At 36.7% G+C, this 18,246-nt stretch overlaps 1 protein-coding gene across 7 annotated transcripts in view; it reads left to right on the top strand.

Annotated features, from left to right (window-relative positions):
- Positions 1-18,246, top strand: part of NEK1 (NIMA related kinase 1) — a 213,806-nt gene that overhangs the window by 169,617 nt on the left and 25,943 nt on the right. For all 7 annotated transcript variants that reach the window (XM_089912681.1, XM_089912680.1, XM_022594861.3 and 4 more), the window contains 4 exons: positions 5,833-6,009; positions 8,214-8,334; positions 14,075-14,163; positions 15,255-15,487. In XM_089912681.1, coding sequence (XP_089768807.1) covers positions 5,833-6,009; positions 8,214-8,334; positions 14,075-14,163; positions 15,255-15,487 — 620 coding nt within the window. The remainder of the gene's footprint in view (positions 1-5,832; positions 6,010-8,213; positions 8,335-14,074; positions 14,164-15,254; positions 15,488-18,246) is intronic.

Genomic DNA, 18,246 nt, shown 5'->3' with positions numbered 1-18,246 from the left:
ACAAATTTTAAAAATTATATATATTTAAGGTTTACAAAATGGTGTTTTGTCATAAGTATACCTCGTGTAATGATCACCACGATCAAGCCAATGAACATGCCCATCACCTCACATAGTTAGCGTTTTGTGTGTGTGATGCAAACACTTAAGATTTACTTTCTTACCAAATTTCAAGTGTACTGTACATTATTGGCAACTGTAATTAACCATGCTGTGTATTCGATCTCTAGAAGTTTATGCATCTTATGACTGAAGGTTTGTACCCTTTGCCAACATCTCTGCATTTTTCCCACCTCCCAGCCCCTGGCAACCACCATTCTACTGTCTGTTTCTGAGTTCGACTTTTTTAGATTCCAGTCATACGTAATACCATGCAGTGTTTGTCTTTTTGTGTCTGACTTATTTCACTTAGAATAGTATCTTCCAAGGATTTCCTTCATGCTTAAGGCTGAGTAATATTCCACTGTGTGTATATATATATATATATATATATATATACCACACTTTCTTTATTCATTCATTGACACTTAGGTTGTTTCCATGTCTTGGCTACTGTGAATAATGCTGCAGTCAACATAGGAGTACAGATACCTCGTCAAGTTACTGATTTAATTTCCTTTGGATAAATGCTCAGAAGTGGAATTGCTGGATCATATGGTAGTTCTATTTTTAGTTTTTTGAGGAACCTCAGTACTGTTCCCCATAGTGGCTGCACCAATTTACATTCCCACTAACAGTGCACAGGGTTTCCTTTTCTCCACATTCTCATCAGTATTTGTCATCTCTTCTCTTTTTGATAATAGCTGTATTAACAAGAGTGAGGTGATCTCTCACTGTGGTTTTGATTTGCATTTCCCTGATTATTAGTGATGTTGAGCCACCTTTTCGTATATCTGTTAGCCATGTATATGTCTTCTTTTGAGAAATGTCTATTGAGTTCCTTTGCCGATTTTTAAATTGCTGTCATTAATTAATAATGGCAAAAAAATTTTAATTTGTCCATCTTTTTGCTGTTGAGTTGTTTGAGTTAATATTTTAGATGTTAACCTGTTATCAGATATATAATTTGCAAATATTTTCTCCCATTCCGTACATTACCTCTTTATTTTGTTGATTTTTCCTTGCTGTGCACAAGCTTTTACTCATGTAGACCCACCATTTTGTTTTATTTTTGTTTGTGCTTTGGTATCATATCCAAAAATTTCTTACTAAGATGCATATGCTCTTTTTTGAAGTGCCTATTCAAGTGTCTTGCCTATTTTTCCATTATGTTGGTTTCCCTTTGGTGTTTAGGAGTTCTTTGTATATTCTGGATAGAAGCCTTTTGTTAGTTACATGTGTTCTAAATATATTTTGTCTTTTAGTGGCTTGTCCTTTTAAACTTGTCCTTAAAAATGCCAACTGTAAAGAAAAGGACTGAATAAATTGGACTATAATAAAATTAACAACTTCTCTTCAAAAAATGCCATTTAGTAGAATGTTGAATAGAAGGGTCATGTTTTTGATTCAAGGGAGTAAATGTATCATGTTAACTCAAGTCTTTTTTGAAAATACCCATTTTCAGATTAAGGAATTCCCTTCTAGTCTTATTTTATAAATAGTCATTAAATTTTATCTCACCCTTTTTCTGACTTAATTAAGATGATTGTATGATTTTTCTCCTTGATTATATTAATGTAACAAATAACATTGATTGATTTTCAAATATTAAGCAGGCCTTGTCAATATTATCACTTTTTTTTCATTGTTACCAATCTTACAAGTTAAGATTACATTTGTGGTTTTCTGATTGTGAGTGAATTTCATCATGTCACAGTCTTTTGGCCATTTTGCTTTGCTTCTCTGTAAATTGTGTGTATATTCTTTGCCTTTTTTATATTACATTTCCAATTTTTTTTCTTGTGAATTTTTAATCTGGTATAAATAACCTTTATCTAGTATATCATCACAGTTTTTTCCCACCCTCTGCTATTTCACTTATTTTTATGCTATTTTTGGCCATACAGAGTTTTTTTTTTCTTTTTTTAAAATTTTCATGCAAGTATATCTTTTCTTTATATCTTCTGAATTTCCTTTATTGGGTGAAAAATTTGGCAAATCTTTGGATTAGATAGATAGATAACAGGCATGTGTACACATTTGCATGCATGTACGTATATAATCTTTAACCTACTTGGAATTCTAAAATATTTTCCTTGGTTGTTTTTAGTTTACTTTTTCTATAGTAGTATTTTTTAAAATAATTAAGTTATTTATTTATTTAATTTTGGCTGTGTTGGGTCTTTGTTGCTGTGCGCAGGCTTTCTCTAGCTGCGGCGAGCACGGGCTACTGTTCATTGCAGTGTGCGGGCTTCTCATTGTGGTGGCTTCTCTTGTTGTGGAGCATGGGCTCTAGGTGCATGGGCTTCAGTAGTCATAGCCTGCGGGCTCAGTAGATGTGGCTCGCGGGCTCCAGAGCGCAGACTCAGTAGTTGTGGCGCACGGACTTAGTTGCTCTGCAGCATGTGGGATCTTCCCGGACCAGGGCTCGAACCCACATCCCCTGCATTGGCAGGTGGACTCTTAACCACTGTGCCACCAGGGAAGTCCCGTCCTTGGTTGTTTTTAGACAATTATTATTTCAAAGGAATTTTAAGTTCACTTTATCTAATTGAGTATTATGATTAGAATTGTATTACATTTGTATATTGATTTTTGGAATTTTTTTTCTTTAAATTTTTGGCTGCACCCCGCGGCATGTGGAATCCCCGACCAGGGATCGAACCCACACCGCCTGCATTGGAAGGCGGAGTCTTAACCACTGGACCACCAGGGAAGTCCCCATGATTTTTGGAATTTTTTTTATTTCAAGAATTTAAGTATGTCTTTCTTTTTGCACCAGTCTTGTTCTGTGTTTTTCAGTAACATTTTGTTTTGTTCGTTTAAGTTCTAAAACCTTTTTTGGTAAATTAATTTTTATACAATGGGTATATTTTTGTCTTTATTATAATATAGATGATGTATTTTTTCCATTTCCCTAGGTTGTTATTTCTCGTTAAAATAAAGCTATTCTTTCTGTTACCCAGCTATGTAAAATTTTATAGCCAGACTCCTTACTGAATTATTTCATTAAATCTATTAAGGTTTTTTTTGACATCGTAAATCTTATAAATGTGCAGATTATCTCATCAGTAATAAGAAATAGGGTTTTTTGTGCAGTATTTATTTGATTATTCCCTTTCCTTCTCACTGCATTGTTAGACCCTCCAGAGCAATCTTCAGTAATCATAGTGCAGTCTGGCGTCCTTGTTCCTGGTTTTAATAGACATTATTTTATAGCAGAACACTTAGACTGAATGAGCAGAGCACAGATGTGACCTCTGCCACTGTCACATTGTCGATGAGGCTTGGTGAAGGGAAGATGTTCCAGAACATGGGGAGCACTGTAGTTCTGTTCTCATTGACCAGGAAGAAGTAAGAAGTAAAGCAGCTCAGAAGCACCTGTACACAACTGCTTTTCCTAAGGAGTTAACTGAACCAGGCAGTGCCTGCTAGCCCAGTGTTATAGAAGGACATGGGCAACACCAAGGCCCCACCTGACTTCAGTGATGATGAATTGAAGTTGGGACCAGGCAGCAAGGTTCTGTGTTTTTCTCCAACTGTTCCAGCCACATGTGTTCAGACACGACAGGCAGAAGATGGAATTGATGTGGAGTTGGGGTTTTGCCGTGAATACCGTGAGTTGAGGATGTATGGAAGAGAATGTTTTTAATGATGGGCTGTAGATGGATTTTAATGGGGACGATGGGGAGAGAAACCATGGTAGGATCAGTGCATTTTAGGTCCTGGTCGGGTAACATTCTTTAGAGTTGGGGTAGTAGAGGAAGGTGAGTGGAAACACAGGATGTTGGGAATTAGAAGGTGGGGTATTTAACAGTGAACTTTTTGAGGAGCTGTACTGAATGACAGGATCTCCAAGATGTGAGCATTAGAGTGACCGAGGGAGGGAGAAGAAAACATCATGGAGATGTACTGACCAGCCCAGATAGATACAGGAAGGCTTATTGGTGTAGACAGAAGTCCAGCAGATTAGCTAAGACAGAATGGGTGTTAGGGGGGCTCCCAGTAGTGAGCTGGAAAGGAGCTTCTCCAAGGAATGGACGGGACTGCCCTGGGCATCTTCCAGGTAACTGCAGTCATCTTTCTGAGCTGAATCCATCCTCTCCTGGTGTCAGTTTAAAGTATGGGAAGTCTCTGAGCAATTACCAGAAACACACAAAAACAGTTAGTTCATAATTTTAAAAATATCATTTGGACATAAATATATCATTGTGACATTTATATATATATGTAAAAGTTTCATGTAAAGGAAAAGGCAAGTAAGCCACCTTAGAAATGTATGTTAGCCACCTTAGAAATTTATTTTTATTTGTTTATTTGTTTTACCACTTGGTTTTTTTAGCTTTATTGACTATTACCAAGTTTCAGTCTGTTTCAAATAATTACTGCAACTGGGACATTAAAAATACAAACCAACATGCCAAAATAATTGTATTCTGAATGTTATGTACAATATTATATATTTTATATTATATAAAGCGTTTTATACATAAAGGTAAGATTTGATTTATGATTATTGAAAATTCAAAAATATGTTTGAACAAAACACTCCTATGCATACATACACAATAACTCAACTGGGATAATCAAAACCATACATGAGTGTGGTTATTAAAAAATAAAATTACATTCATACAACAATGGTAGAAATTGAAATCTTTTTATTAATTTGAGAGTATTATTACAGCATCACACACATATGAATGATGTAACCTAATTCCGTATATTTAAGAATCTTTATGCTTGACACTGAAATATGTCTCTATCCCCTGGGAAATTTTTGATTTAAAATTTTTTTATTTTAAGGGATTTTTATAATTCATAATCATTAACATGTCTATCCATGGGCATAATGCAGACCCAATCCCAGCAAATAGAAAAGTCATGCGGGTCAACCATATCACATGTGTATTTCACCATAGTTTTAGAAAAATATCCTATTCAATTGTACAGTTTGGTCATGCTTCATAGCCATGCTTGTCATCAGTGATTACAGATGAGGCACAGAGCTTAGAGGGGAATATATATTGCTGTAGAAAACTAGGTACTAGAGCAGCGGTATCACTGGGTGCTCATGTGGAGAACACCACCCAGACACGCTAAATTAGCTCTTAACCTAGGTGTCAGACTTTCAAAAAGGTTAGTGCACTGATGTGTACTAACTTGCTTGGGTTTTTTTTGTTTTTTTGTTTTTGCGGTACGCGGGCCTCTCACCGCTGTGGCCTCTCCTGTTGCGGAGCACAGGCTCCGGACGCGCAGGCTCAGGGGCCATGGCTCACGGGCCCAGCCGCTCCACGGCATGTGGGATCTTCCCGGACCGGGGCATGAACCCGTGTCCCCTGCATCGGCAGGCGGACTCTCAACCACTGCACCACCAGGGAAACCCCTAACTTGCTTTAATGCTGAAATGTCTAAGTCCAGAATACTTGTCAAGTGAGTTTTAGTACTATCTCACTTTTAAATTTAATGAGAGCTGTGATTTTAAGTAAAGGCAAACATTTTTCTAACTGATCTGAAAAGCCTGAAAAACAATGTCTTTATAACAAAAATGCCTTTCCAATTTGAATTGTGTGGCTATCATGTGCCTTAATCATTTATTAATTTCTAGTACATTACAGAACTTACCCAGTAATTACCTGCTGTAATAACAAACTTTGTTCTAAGTGCTGTTACAGACAAAATTCAAGTCACTTTGAGAATGTAGCATGATTTTTCATCTTTTTGTTGTTTCAGAGATTTCTCCTCAAGGGGAGGAGTGCAAACCCTTAATTACTGGCGAAGAAAAAATAAAATGTATTTCACCTGAAATGAACCCATCAGCTACTGTTGATTCTTCTGTTGAGACAGACAGTCCAAACTTTAGTGAGCCATCTCCACAGACGGCATTGAAACCAGAAGGAAATTTGGATGGTATTGTTTTAATGGGGCAAAATGAGATTGATTTGATTTAATAATACTTTAATGTCTTCTTTATAAACAGATCTTCAAAATATGTATATATGTTTGGGTGATTCATCTCAAATTAAGTTCACTCTTTTTTCTAGTAACTGGTCTTTTTTTTTTTTTATCGCCACATAGCAAATCACCCCAAAACCTAGTGTTAAAAGAACAGCCATTTTACTCTGTCTCCTGATTTTGTGTGTTGGGAATTGAGTCAATGCCTGGCTCAGCCATGTGCTTTTCTAATCCATGTGCTCTTGTCTCTGTGATCATCTGGTCTCATGGGTCCGAGAGGGCTTAGCTGGTGTCCTGACAGGTACAGCTCAGAGGCTGGGCCCGGCTCGCCCCTTCCTCTTCATGCGGTCTCCAGGCCTTTCTATGCACTCTTTCCAGCAGGGTGGTCTGACGTCTCACAGGGCTCCCAGATCCCCAGGTGGAAGCCACTTGTACTTGTGGAAGCCGCTTGTTCTTGTAGAAGCTTTGTCATGGCAGCACCCCACCTTCAGATATGAAATTCTGTCTTACTTATCTAGTGCTACAAAGCAGATTGCTCCCCGAACTTAGTGACTTAAAAGAACTGTTTCGTTTTATCTCACACTTTCATGCATAAGGAATTGGGAAGGTTCTCCTCCTCCTTGTGGCACCAGCTGGCATCGCTCAGTGCTGTTGAGCTGTCAGCTGCACCTCCTTGGAGGGTGGGAGATGGTGTCACTCCCACTTGTGGCGTCTCGGCAGCGCTTGGCTGGGCCTGTTCCACTGCGTCCCACCCCTTAGCCTAGTGTCAGGGCCTTGCCATGTGGTCTTTGCAGGATCGTTAAAGTTCTTTCATTGTAGCTTAGGCTTCCAGATTCCAAGGTGGAAGCTGCCAGTTCTCTTCAAGGCTGGACGTGGAACTGGCTTACAAGACTCCAGCTGTACTCAGCTGGTCCAGGCGATCTCACTGCCGGGGCAAACTCAACGAGAGGGGCAAAAGAGTCCCTTCTAGATGAGAGGAACGCTGGACACCTTGCTTCATGTGTGGTTGTCTTTAATTCACCATAGTAATTTAATAGTTACGTAAATAGTCTTATTCATTAGAATCATAGTTAACACGTACCTTACGCCTTTTCTTAAAAAGAAAGAAAAACCCTGTTAGGCATATAATAGAGGCTGTATAGCCTAGGGCAAGAGTTGGCAAACTTCTTCTACAGAGAGTCACATAGTAAATATTTTCGACTTTATGGGCAGTACCTTGACAAATCTAGTTTGTAGAATGAGTCATATTGATAGGGCTTAAGGTGTTAGAGAACAAATACTCATTTAAAAAAAATTTTAAGGATCCCCCTCCCCCAATTGCTTACCTCGTATGCATGACCAAATAATCATTTGAGTAAAAGATAAGAACTTTAAAGATTGGTACAATACCAATCATCTTTCTAAACTGGACAACTGATTGGAAACTTTTAAAATACAGAAGGAAAGAGTATCTGGATTTTAGGAAAAAAAGCGGTGGTCATGGTGGCTGAAATAAGAACTGAAGAAGAAAAAGAAAAGTTAACAAATGAAGACAGAAACCATTTCTCATTACTATTTACTTCCAGGAACTATCACCCAGTTGAAAAATGAGCTACTGCCAGAAAACAGAGGTAGTACCCTGGTTGTTAATTGTCTGAGAGTCTAGGAAAATAGATTTAGTGCACTGCAATTATGTTCTCAATATCATTGTAAAAGTCCAGGTAATGGGGTGTTTGGTGTTTTTTTGTTTGGTTTTTTTTTGATGATTGAACTTTCCCATCAGTAACAATCAATAATATCTTCTCCCCTTCCATATTTCTAACCACAGATAGTGTTGTTCTTTAAACTAGTTTTTATACCTTCAAGAAAGCAATTTACATATTACTGAAATTTTAATGAAGAGAAAATTTTTTATAATAATCAAAATACAGTGTACTGTATTTCTTTGGGGTATTTTTATTGCAGTGAAAATGCACAAGGAAAGTCTGTTATTTCAGAAACAACTAGAGAGTCAACACAGTAAGATTAAAGATCTACAGATAAAATATTAAATTTTTCATTGTAATTACTATTAATACTTTAGCCTAAAACTAGGTATGATAATTTATAGGAGGTTTATTCCATTTTCTCTAAATGGATTTTGCTTTGAGACCTCTTTCTTGTTATGTTTCACCATGCAGAGCCTGATAACTTGGAAGCAGAATTTCTACAGGAGCCAAGTAGAGCAGACGGGGACGGTGGCTTGCAATGCCCTGTACTCGACGTGTGGGTTAGTGAGATTAAAGAAGCAAAGGAGGCTGAGTACGTTACCTCTTTCTTACATTTCAAAACCTGGTCCCTTTTTGTAATATCTTTTAAAGAAATAGTGTAATAACCCAATATTATATTAAATCCTATTATAATACCTTATAAAAATAGTTTAATTTGGGAATAGATATTACATTCATGTGGTTCAGAAATCCGCAAGTGTATAAAGATAAACAGTGAAAAGTCTCTTTCCCACTTCTATCCCCATCCAGCAAATTCCCACTCTCTCCTCTTTCCAGACATGTTTAATAGTAATGAATATTAACATAAACAGAAGCAGAAGTGTATATACAGTCTCCCTCGCTTTTAAATACAGTTGTTAGTATAATGTACACATTTTTTATTTTAGTCAGTAACCTGGGAATTTTTTCATACTAACACACAGAGAGCTTCCTCTTTTTTTGTTATTTCACGGCTATGTAGTAGTCCATTGTATGAATATACTATAACTCTGATTAGTCTCCTACAGTAGTTGATACTACAAATGATGCTATAGTGGATAACCTAAATAATAAGGGTATCTTGCATGTATATAGGTACAGTCATCCCCCCTTATTCAACAGGGTTTCGCTCTTCATGGTTTCGGTTACCTGCCATCAACCACAGTCCAAAAATATGAAATGGAAAACTCCAGAAATACACATTCATAAGTTTTAAATTGTGTGGTGTTCTGAGTGGTGTGACATATCCTGCTGTCCCCATGTTTCCTGTGCAGGATGTGAACCATCCCTTCATTCAGCCTGTCCACTTGTGTGTGCTACCTGCGTGTCAGTCACTTAGTAGCCATCTAGGTTATTAGATCTGCTGTCTGGGTGTCCCAGTGCTCGTGTTCATGTGACCATTATTTTGCTTAATAACAGCCCGAAAGCACAAGAGTAGTGATGCTAGCAGTTCGGATGTGCCAAAGAGAAGCCACAAGATGCTTCCTTTAAGTGAGTGAAAGGTGAAAGTTCTCGACCTAACAGAAAGAAAAAAATCGTATACCCGAGGTTGCTAAGGTCTATGTTAAGAATGACACTTCTATCTGTGAAGTTGTGAAGATGGAAAAGGAAATCTGTGCTAGTTTTGCTGTCGAACCTCAAACTGCAAAAGTTACACCTACAGGGCTTCCCTGGTGGCACAGTGGTTGGGAGTCTGCCTGCCGATGCAGGAGATACGGGTTCGTGCCCCGGTCCGGGAGGATCCCACGTGCTGCGGAGCGGCTGGGCCCGTGAGCCATGGCCGCTGAGCCTGTGCGTCCGGAGCCTGTGCTCCGCAACAGGAGAGGCCACAACAGTGAGAGGCCCGCGTACCGGAAAAAAAAAAGTTACACCTACAGGGTGTGATAGGTGCTTAGTTAAGATGAAAAGGAATTAAATTTGTGGGTAAAAGGCATGAACAGAAAACATGATTTGGTTCTGTCCATGTTTCAGGCATCCACTGGGGGTCCTGAACTGTATCCCCCTGTGGGTAAGGGGGGACTACTGTGTATCTGGAGGATAGAGACAAAGAAGTATGATTTTATAAATGCAATTATTATTCTCCCCAGGGATTGTACTAGTTTATGCACTCAGAAAGAATGTATGAAACCTCCTGTTTTCCCCACAGCCTTGCCAAACTTTTATTACCAAAGTTTTTGATTTTTGCCAATCTGATAGGTAAAAAGTAGTATCTCAGTTTGGGGTCTTAGTTTATCTCTTTCTTTTTATTAGTAAAGTTGAGCACATCTTTTCAGATGTTTAAGTCGCATTTGTATTTCCTTTTCTGTGACTTCCCTGTTTACATCTTTGACCCATTTTTAAAATTTGGTTGTTTGGTCTTTGATACATTTAAGAACTCCTTAAATATTTGCCCTGGTTATTATGTGAATTGTAACTATTTTTTCACTGTTGATCACTTATGTTTTATTTTTTTGCCATGCAGAAGTTTTTTGGTTGTTTGTTTTTACGTTGTCATGTTTACCTGGATTTTGATAATTATTCAGAGAAACTTTGTTTTCTCTAAGGTTTTGAAAGAGTATTTCAGTCTTTTCTTCTGGTAATTTCATGTAGGCACTTTTTACATTTACCTCTTTGATCTATTTGGAATTTATCCTGGTGTCCATGGACTCGGTTTTTCTTCCAGATGGCTACACAGTTGTCGTAACTCCATTTATTAAAGAGCCCACCTTTCCTGCACAGATTTAAAATGCCACTTTTAATATGTACTGAATTTTCTTAATTATTTGGGTTCATGCTTATACTTTATTTTCCTGTTCCATTGATCTTTGTTCAGTGTGCTGGTACACACTGTTTTAATTAAAATGTAAAAGGTATTTTAAGATCATGTAAGGCTTATTCACTTTCATCGCTCTTCTTGCCTGTATAACTTTTCATCTGAATTTAGAATTTATTAAATTTAGCCCACCTTCCCTCACATAAAAAAAATCAGTTTATATTTTATCGGGACGCTATCATAAATTAATGCAGGGACATGAACATGCTGTGTGTGTTCTTCCTGTCCAAGAAGAACAGAATAGGCCTTGTTTTATGATCAGCTTGGGAGTTTTCTTTATCTAGGCTTTGTGCTTTTATGGGTAAGCTTATTCCTAGCTTTATTATCTTTTGTTTGGTGTTGTAAATGGTGCCTGTTCCTCTGTGAGATCTTGTAACTAGAAGGTTGTATATATGAAAGCTGTGGATTTCTTTATATTGATTTTGTACCCCACCATCTTATTGGTATCTACTGTCGTTCATGATAGATTTTCAGTTGAATCTTTTGTATTTTTCAGATATACAGTCATATCATATGAAAATAATGATGGCTTTATGTCTTTCCAGTTTTTTTGTTTGTTTGTTTGTTTGTTTGCGGTACGCGGGCCTCTCACTGTCGTGGCCTCTCCCGTTGCGGAGCACGGGCTCCAGACGCGCAGGCTCAGCGGCTGTGGCTCACGGGCCTAGCCGTTCCGCAGCATGTGGGATCTTCCCAGACCGGGGCACGAACCCGTGTCCCCTGCATCGGCAGGCGGACTCTGAACCACTGCGCCACCAGGGAAGCCCTTTCCAGTATCTTTTAACACTCGTTTCTTTATCTCCAGTTGCATTGCTTAGTACACCTTTTATACAGTGTTAAATATCGGAAGTAGGGCTATCTTTGTCTTGTTCTTAATTTCAGTGAAATGATTCTAATGTTAACCCTCGTTAGGCATGACTATAATTTCTAGCTCAGAGCAGTATTTACTCGTATTTTACTGGCTAAAAAAGTCATGTGTATTTTGTCAAATGACCTTTCGGTATCTATGGATTTTGATAATTATGGAACCATTGGAACCATTCATATGGAACCATTCATATAATTGTTTTCCTTTATCTATTGGTATAATGAATTATATTAATAGGTTACCTAATACTGAACTATCCTGCATACCTTAGTAAACTCTACTTGGCCATGATGTGCTACTATTTTAATGTACTTCTGTTTGCTAATGCTTCATTTTAGGATTTTTGCATTAGTACTCTGGAGAGTCATCTGTAGTTCCCTTTCGTCATGGGGAATCACTGTTGTATTTTGGTGTTCTTTTTATCTTCCTTCTTAAAAAGTAATTGGAAGCTCCTTCCTTTGCCGTGCTTGTAACAGGGATTGTCAAATGATTTCTGTAAAGGGCCAGATTGTAAACTTTTTTGGCCGTGTAGACCATATGGTCTGTGATGCAGTTGTTCAATTCTGCCTTTGTTCTGCAAAAGCAGCCATAGGTAACACATAAACAGGTGAGCATGGCTGCTCCAGTGCAACTTTATCTGTGAAAGCAGGAGGTGGGCTGGACTTGGACATGGATGCAAAGCTGTACAAGCATGTTTATTGCAGGAGAGTCATAGGAAATCATTTGAAATAGTCTAAATAATCATTAATATGGAAGTAGCTAAAATACTGTTCTCAGTATACTGCATAGTGGGTATGCAGCACTGAAATAAAATGGAGCTCTATGTATTAATATGGAAATATGTCAAAATATTGAATGATTAACAGAATAAAATTATATTGAATAAAAAACATTTCCATATATTAGAGTAATGCTATGATAATCCTATTAAAATTATTATATATCCTTAAGTGAATAAACATGTATGTAAATTTAAGGGGAAAGTATGGTAAGATGTACACAAAACTGATAACAGTAAAGGCAACTGGGAATTGAGTGGTTAGGGGACTCCTAAAAGAATCACTTTTTTTAAATTAAGGTAAAATTTATGTAACATAAAATTTATCATTTTAATCATTTTAAAGTATGCAATTTGCCACTGTATGCTTCCAGAACATTCTCTCAACCCCAAAGGAAGCCCTGTGCCCATAAGCAGCCACTCCCCATGTTCCCCTCCCTCAGCCCCTGGCACCACTGATCTGCTTCTATCTCTGTGGATTTGCCTATTCTGGATTTGACATTTCCTGTGGAACCGTACAGTGTGTGGCTTTTTGCATCTGGCTTCTTTTACTTATCATACTGTTTGCAAAGCTTATCTGTGTTTTAGGATGTATCAGTTCTTCATTCCTTTTTATAGCTGAATAATACTCCATTATATGAATATACCCTGTATGTTTATCCATTGAGCAGTTGACGACATTCAGCAGATGATGGTGGGTCATTTCCAGAGTTGCTTCTGCCTTTTGGTTCTTTTGTATAGTACTGCTATGGACATCGTGTACAATTCTATGTTTGCACACCTGTATTCAGTTCTTTTGAGTATATATAGGAGTGGAATTGCCACAGCATATGGTAATTTTATGTTTCACTTTTTGAGGAACCAAGGAACATTACATTTCAAATGAAGAAATGTATTACTTGTATGATTAAAAATAAAGAAAAACTTTTAGAAATAAAAATAGAAAATTGCTCAAAATTTAAAACTGAAAAAGTGAAAAATTATTTAAATTTGAAATGGACTAAAAAGTACTAGCAAAATTAAAACTGCCTTATAAACGAAAACCCCAGAAATAAATTACTGGCAACTTTTGCAATATATTTTTCTAGTTTTTGCATTTTTGTTAAAAAATTAATACACCCTTTAGTTCCCAGCATGTATTGAGATAAAAATTGTGAGTCCTTCTTTACATACATTCCCTTTAAGGGTTAAAACGTTTTTGTGCATATTATTCTATTCCTTTTACTGTGCTACCCAGCATTTTTTCAAATCCTAACACCATTTAATATAAATTGGTCTGAAAATTGCTTACTTAATAATATATCTTGACTATCATTCCATATCTGGTTATACAGATCTCTACTTCATTTTTTAAATAGCTGTGTAATATTTCATAGTGTATATCATCATTGTTTTCTATTCTCTGATATTAAGGGGCATTTTGATTGCTTACAGAGTGGTTCTCAAACATTGCAACATTTTAAAACAACTGTCTCAGCCTTATCCCCCAAAGTTCCTGACTCACAGGACTAGGGCAGGGCCTGAGAATTTGCATTGCACACAGGTCTCCATGTGTTGCTGACATCTAGGGGCTGCACTTTGGCAACCAGTGGGATGAGAATGTTGAGCCTGGTTGTTGTGAACGAGTGTGACTGGTGAAGGTTTGAACGGGTGAAACGTAGGATTGTGTTTATGAGAGACAGTGTGTGTATAACTGAGAAGAGTATTCAGAAGAGGGATCACAGGGCTCTAGTGAACTTGTGTTCCACTCTGTTTGTTTCTCCCACTCTTTTGTATTTGAGAGTGTTTTTATTTCTAGTAAACCATGTTTCCTTAACTGGTGTTTCTATTTGTGGCAGGTTGGAAGATAGGATCACCATTCAGCAAAATGAAGTTTCTGAAGATGGAGCCCCGAGGAGCATGGATCACCTTGGTGAAGTTCATGTAGGTGAGCATCACTGTATTGGCCTGATTACTTTCTGGAAGGTCGTTAGCACTAACCTGTTCTATTTGGACTATATATTAATAGAGAGCATCGCTAACCACTAACCTGAATTATCTAAAAAATATAATAGGCATAGAGCACTGGACTCCACATTTATTTTTTTATTACTTTTTTTGAAGTATAGCCGATTTACAATATTGTGTTAGTTTCAGGTGCACAGCATAGTGATTCATTTTTTTAATTTGCAGATTAGGTTCCATTATAGGTTATTACAAGATATTGGGTATTGTACCCTGTGCTATATTTGTTGGTTACCTATTTTATGCACAGTAGTGTGTATCTGTTAACCCCATACTCCTAATTTGTCCTTCCCGCTCCCTCTCCCTTTCGGTAAATACAAGGTTGTTTTCTGTGTCTGTGAATTGGTTTCTGTTTTGTACATAGCTTCATTTGTATTATTTTTTATATTCCACATATAAGTTATATCGTACAGTATTTGTCTTTCTCTGCCTGACTTATTTCACTAAGCATTATTTTCTCCAGGTCCATGTTGCTGCAAATGGCAGAATTTCATTCTTTTTTATGGCTGCTGGACTCTGCATTTATAAGCCTGTATTGTTTGGCAACGTGGGCAGTGTAACTTTTTGGTCAGTTATCTTACTGAATGTTCAAACAAAAAGAGTTGCTTGCCAAAGCTAAGCCAGTATCTCAGGACATTAAATAAGTGGTCTTCTTATTTCTAATAGTATTAATTAAAATATAAGAAGTACAATTTTTTAATATCTAACCTATAGGAACAAAGATAACCTGGAGCTGTTGAGTGTTTAAACAGTACTTTTTCACATGTCCTTGCATTTGTGTCACATTTTTGAACTTCTGTTATAATGGAAGAATTTAACAAATTAAATCTTTCTGAAAATAAAACATACCCGGTTAAAGATTATTTATAAGGTAATAAAATCACATATATATTTGATTTTGTTTTTCATGGAGTTTTTTGCTATGATTCATGTTAAATAGTATACTTTTTCAGTATCACTTAGCACATTGAATACTGTATAGACTTGTCATGTAATCTTTCCTTTATTCCACAGAACCTGGATTGGATGGTTCTTCACACTCTGAGTGTGATGTAGATGAATCTATGCAACCAGAACCATTTTTCCATAAACACTTGAAAGCAGCCTCTCAAGTCCAGTCAGTCCTCTGTTCACCAGAAGAATCCCCTCCACTTCGATCTCACTCTGGTTCACCACGAAGAAATAAAAAACAGAATTCCTTGCTGATTGGACTTTCAACTGGTCTATTTGATGCAAACAACCCAAAGGCAAGTATGCTCCTCAGATGGAAAACGTTGTCCATTTGATAACATTTCACATTTACTATTTTTCTTTGATAAGCTATAATATTGAGCTTTAATCCCTTAAAAGCACAAACACATACACACGAAAACACACTCATCAAAATAAACAGAAACAAGAAAACCCCTCCATCTTCTCTCCAATACTGAAAAGAAATTGCCATTGAGAGTACAGCTAGGACAAAGGCTGCCTCATTGGCTCCATGTGCAGGGTCTCTTCATAGGGTCTACTTTTATTTGAGCAGAACATCCCTCTTACACCCTCTTATTCTGTCCCCCTTTCCCATTCCCAACCCCAATTCCATTTTTAGTATTAGACTAAGCTTGAGCATTATGTCTTAAAGGGATAGAAGTGCCGTGTTGCTTAATTTATACCTAGAAGGATTAGTAGATGTGTATCTGCACTTTCTGGTAAAAGTTTTCCAGACCTCTTATGTTTTCTCACTCTCTGTTTTAAAAATATGTAACCAATTTTTTTCTTATTAAGAGATTAGAACATTATAGAAAATTTAGAAATGTAAGTAATCACATATCATTTTGTTATATTACTTTTCATATATGTAATTTTTACATATATGTAACTTTTTAACAAAATAGGATATTATGCATACTCTTTGTAACCTGCTTTTCTATTTAGTACATATTATAAAATTATTACAAATGTTATTTTTACAAAAACAGCATTTTGTCATACTGTCATATATTCTCTCATATCCTTCTGAATGGCAACAAATTCCATTATTCTGCTATATCATGCTTTCTTTAATCTGTTTTTATTGTTGGGCCTTTAGATTTCAATTTTTGTTGTTATAACCACATTCATCTGTATCTTTGTTCATGTCCACAATTATTTCCATAAAATAAATTTCTGTAAGTGTAATTCAAAAGGGTGTATTGTATAATGTCTGATTTTCCTTCAAGAAACATTGTATAGTGCTATAAATAGTATGTGAGAGTTCATACTCTAAATAATACCAACTATTATCATTTACTTAAAAATTGTGTGTTTAATGAGTGAGAAATGGTATCAACTCTTTAAAGTTTATATTTCTGTTTTTACCAGTGAGTTGAACATTTTTCATATAGTTAACTCTGCATATGAATGAATTACCTGAATTCTCTTGTCCTTAACTGTTTTTAAAATATTTTTTAAATGAAAAATGATTTTCAGTTTAATTTTCCAGATGGATATGTTTTTACTTTGTGGAGTATTTTCTTATGATTTTCTTAAATGTAGAGATGGCTAAATTCTCTCACTCATCTGATAGCATTCAGGTTTTCAAAGGTGTAAACTTAGTGTATCCTTGGTGGGCAGAAAAGGATCACCGTATGATTCATGTACTTACTTTTGTCGTGAAGGTGTATAGCTTTCTTTATCTCAGAGCTTTTTAATAACTTACTGCTGTCTATAAAAGTTAATGGACTTTTAACTGAATAATACATTTGATTACTTGATTTCCTTTCATGACCTTAGTTCAGCCTTAGTAGTTCTGTAGAAGTACTTACTCTGGACTTACAGCAAAGCAGATTTCATGTAGAGGGAGGGGACAAGAAAAATCTCTGGAAAATCAAAGCAGTCTATAGCCATTTAAGGCAAGGACAGAAAGCCATGCGTGCCTGTCCCGTAAATTTCTGAGCTCATGAGAGTTCATCACTGTGCCAAAATAGTAAATAATCAGTGTTCATAATGGTGGCTTTGAATCATGAAGAAAAGGTGGAAACTATTTATAAGCGTTTATATAATCCGTTTACTAAAATGGGATAATTTAACCTCCTACAGAGATTTTTGTTAAAAGTTTTTTTTTTTTAAATGTTAAGTCATACTACTTTTGTCCTTTTTTTTAATTAAAGGAAATCCTTCTTGAGCTTTGGATCCTAACCTCCCTCACCTTCTTAAAGAAGTCACTCCTTTACTTTTGCCCTCCAGCCTACGTCATGAATGTCTTTCTCTGTGATGGGTTATTCCCACAGGACACCTGCTCTAACAGGTCCCATCATAAATGGCAAACTTCCTGTAAGCACACGTCCTCCCCTGCTCCCACTGCACTTCTCTTTGTTGTATTTTTGCAGTGTCCCCGCCACTCACTTCCCAGTACATTCCAGTGTGGTTGTCAGCCCACTTCTCCACTGAAGCTTCTCTTGCCAAAATCACCAATTACCAGTACATTATCAAGTTCCCTGTACCTTTTTCTCTCACCTTTCTTGACTTTTCTTTCAACAGAGTTGATATACACCTTCTTTTATAATCATTTTATCTGTAGGCATCCTGCGTATCATACTTTCCTGGTTTTCCTCTGCATTCATTGTCACTCTCCTGTTTCCTTTGCTGCAGCCACTCCTACTAACAGATCTCCTTAAGAGAGTATAGATTCTTCTGTCGTTGGGTGAATTGTTCTGTAAATGTCAAGAATTAAGTCCAGTGGTGTTGTTCATGTTTTCCTTATCTTGACTGATTTTTTTGGTCTACATTAACTATTAGTTGCTGAGAAAAGAAGATTGAAAATTTTAACTATACTTGCATAACTATCTATTTCTCCTTTCAGTTCTGTCAACTTATGCTCCATGTATTTTGAAGCTCTGTTACTGACTGAATAAGAATTTAGTATTGTTCTGTCTTCTGGGTGAATTGATACATTTATTGTTATGAAGTGTCACTCTGGAATAGTGTTGTTCAAGTCTTCTGTATCCTTTTTCTTTTCTTTCTACTTGTTTATCAATGACTGGGA

Source organism: Delphinapterus leucas, chromosome 6, assembly GCF_059928025.1.
Source record: "Delphinapterus leucas isolate spDelLeu-1000000601 "Yukka" chromosome 6, BTC_Dleu_Yukka2, whole genome shotgun sequence".
In the NCBI taxonomy this organism is placed as follows: Eukaryota; Metazoa; Chordata; class Mammalia; order Artiodactyla; family Monodontidae; genus Delphinapterus; species Delphinapterus leucas.
This window is presented reverse-complemented; position numbering and strand designations above follow the sequence as displayed.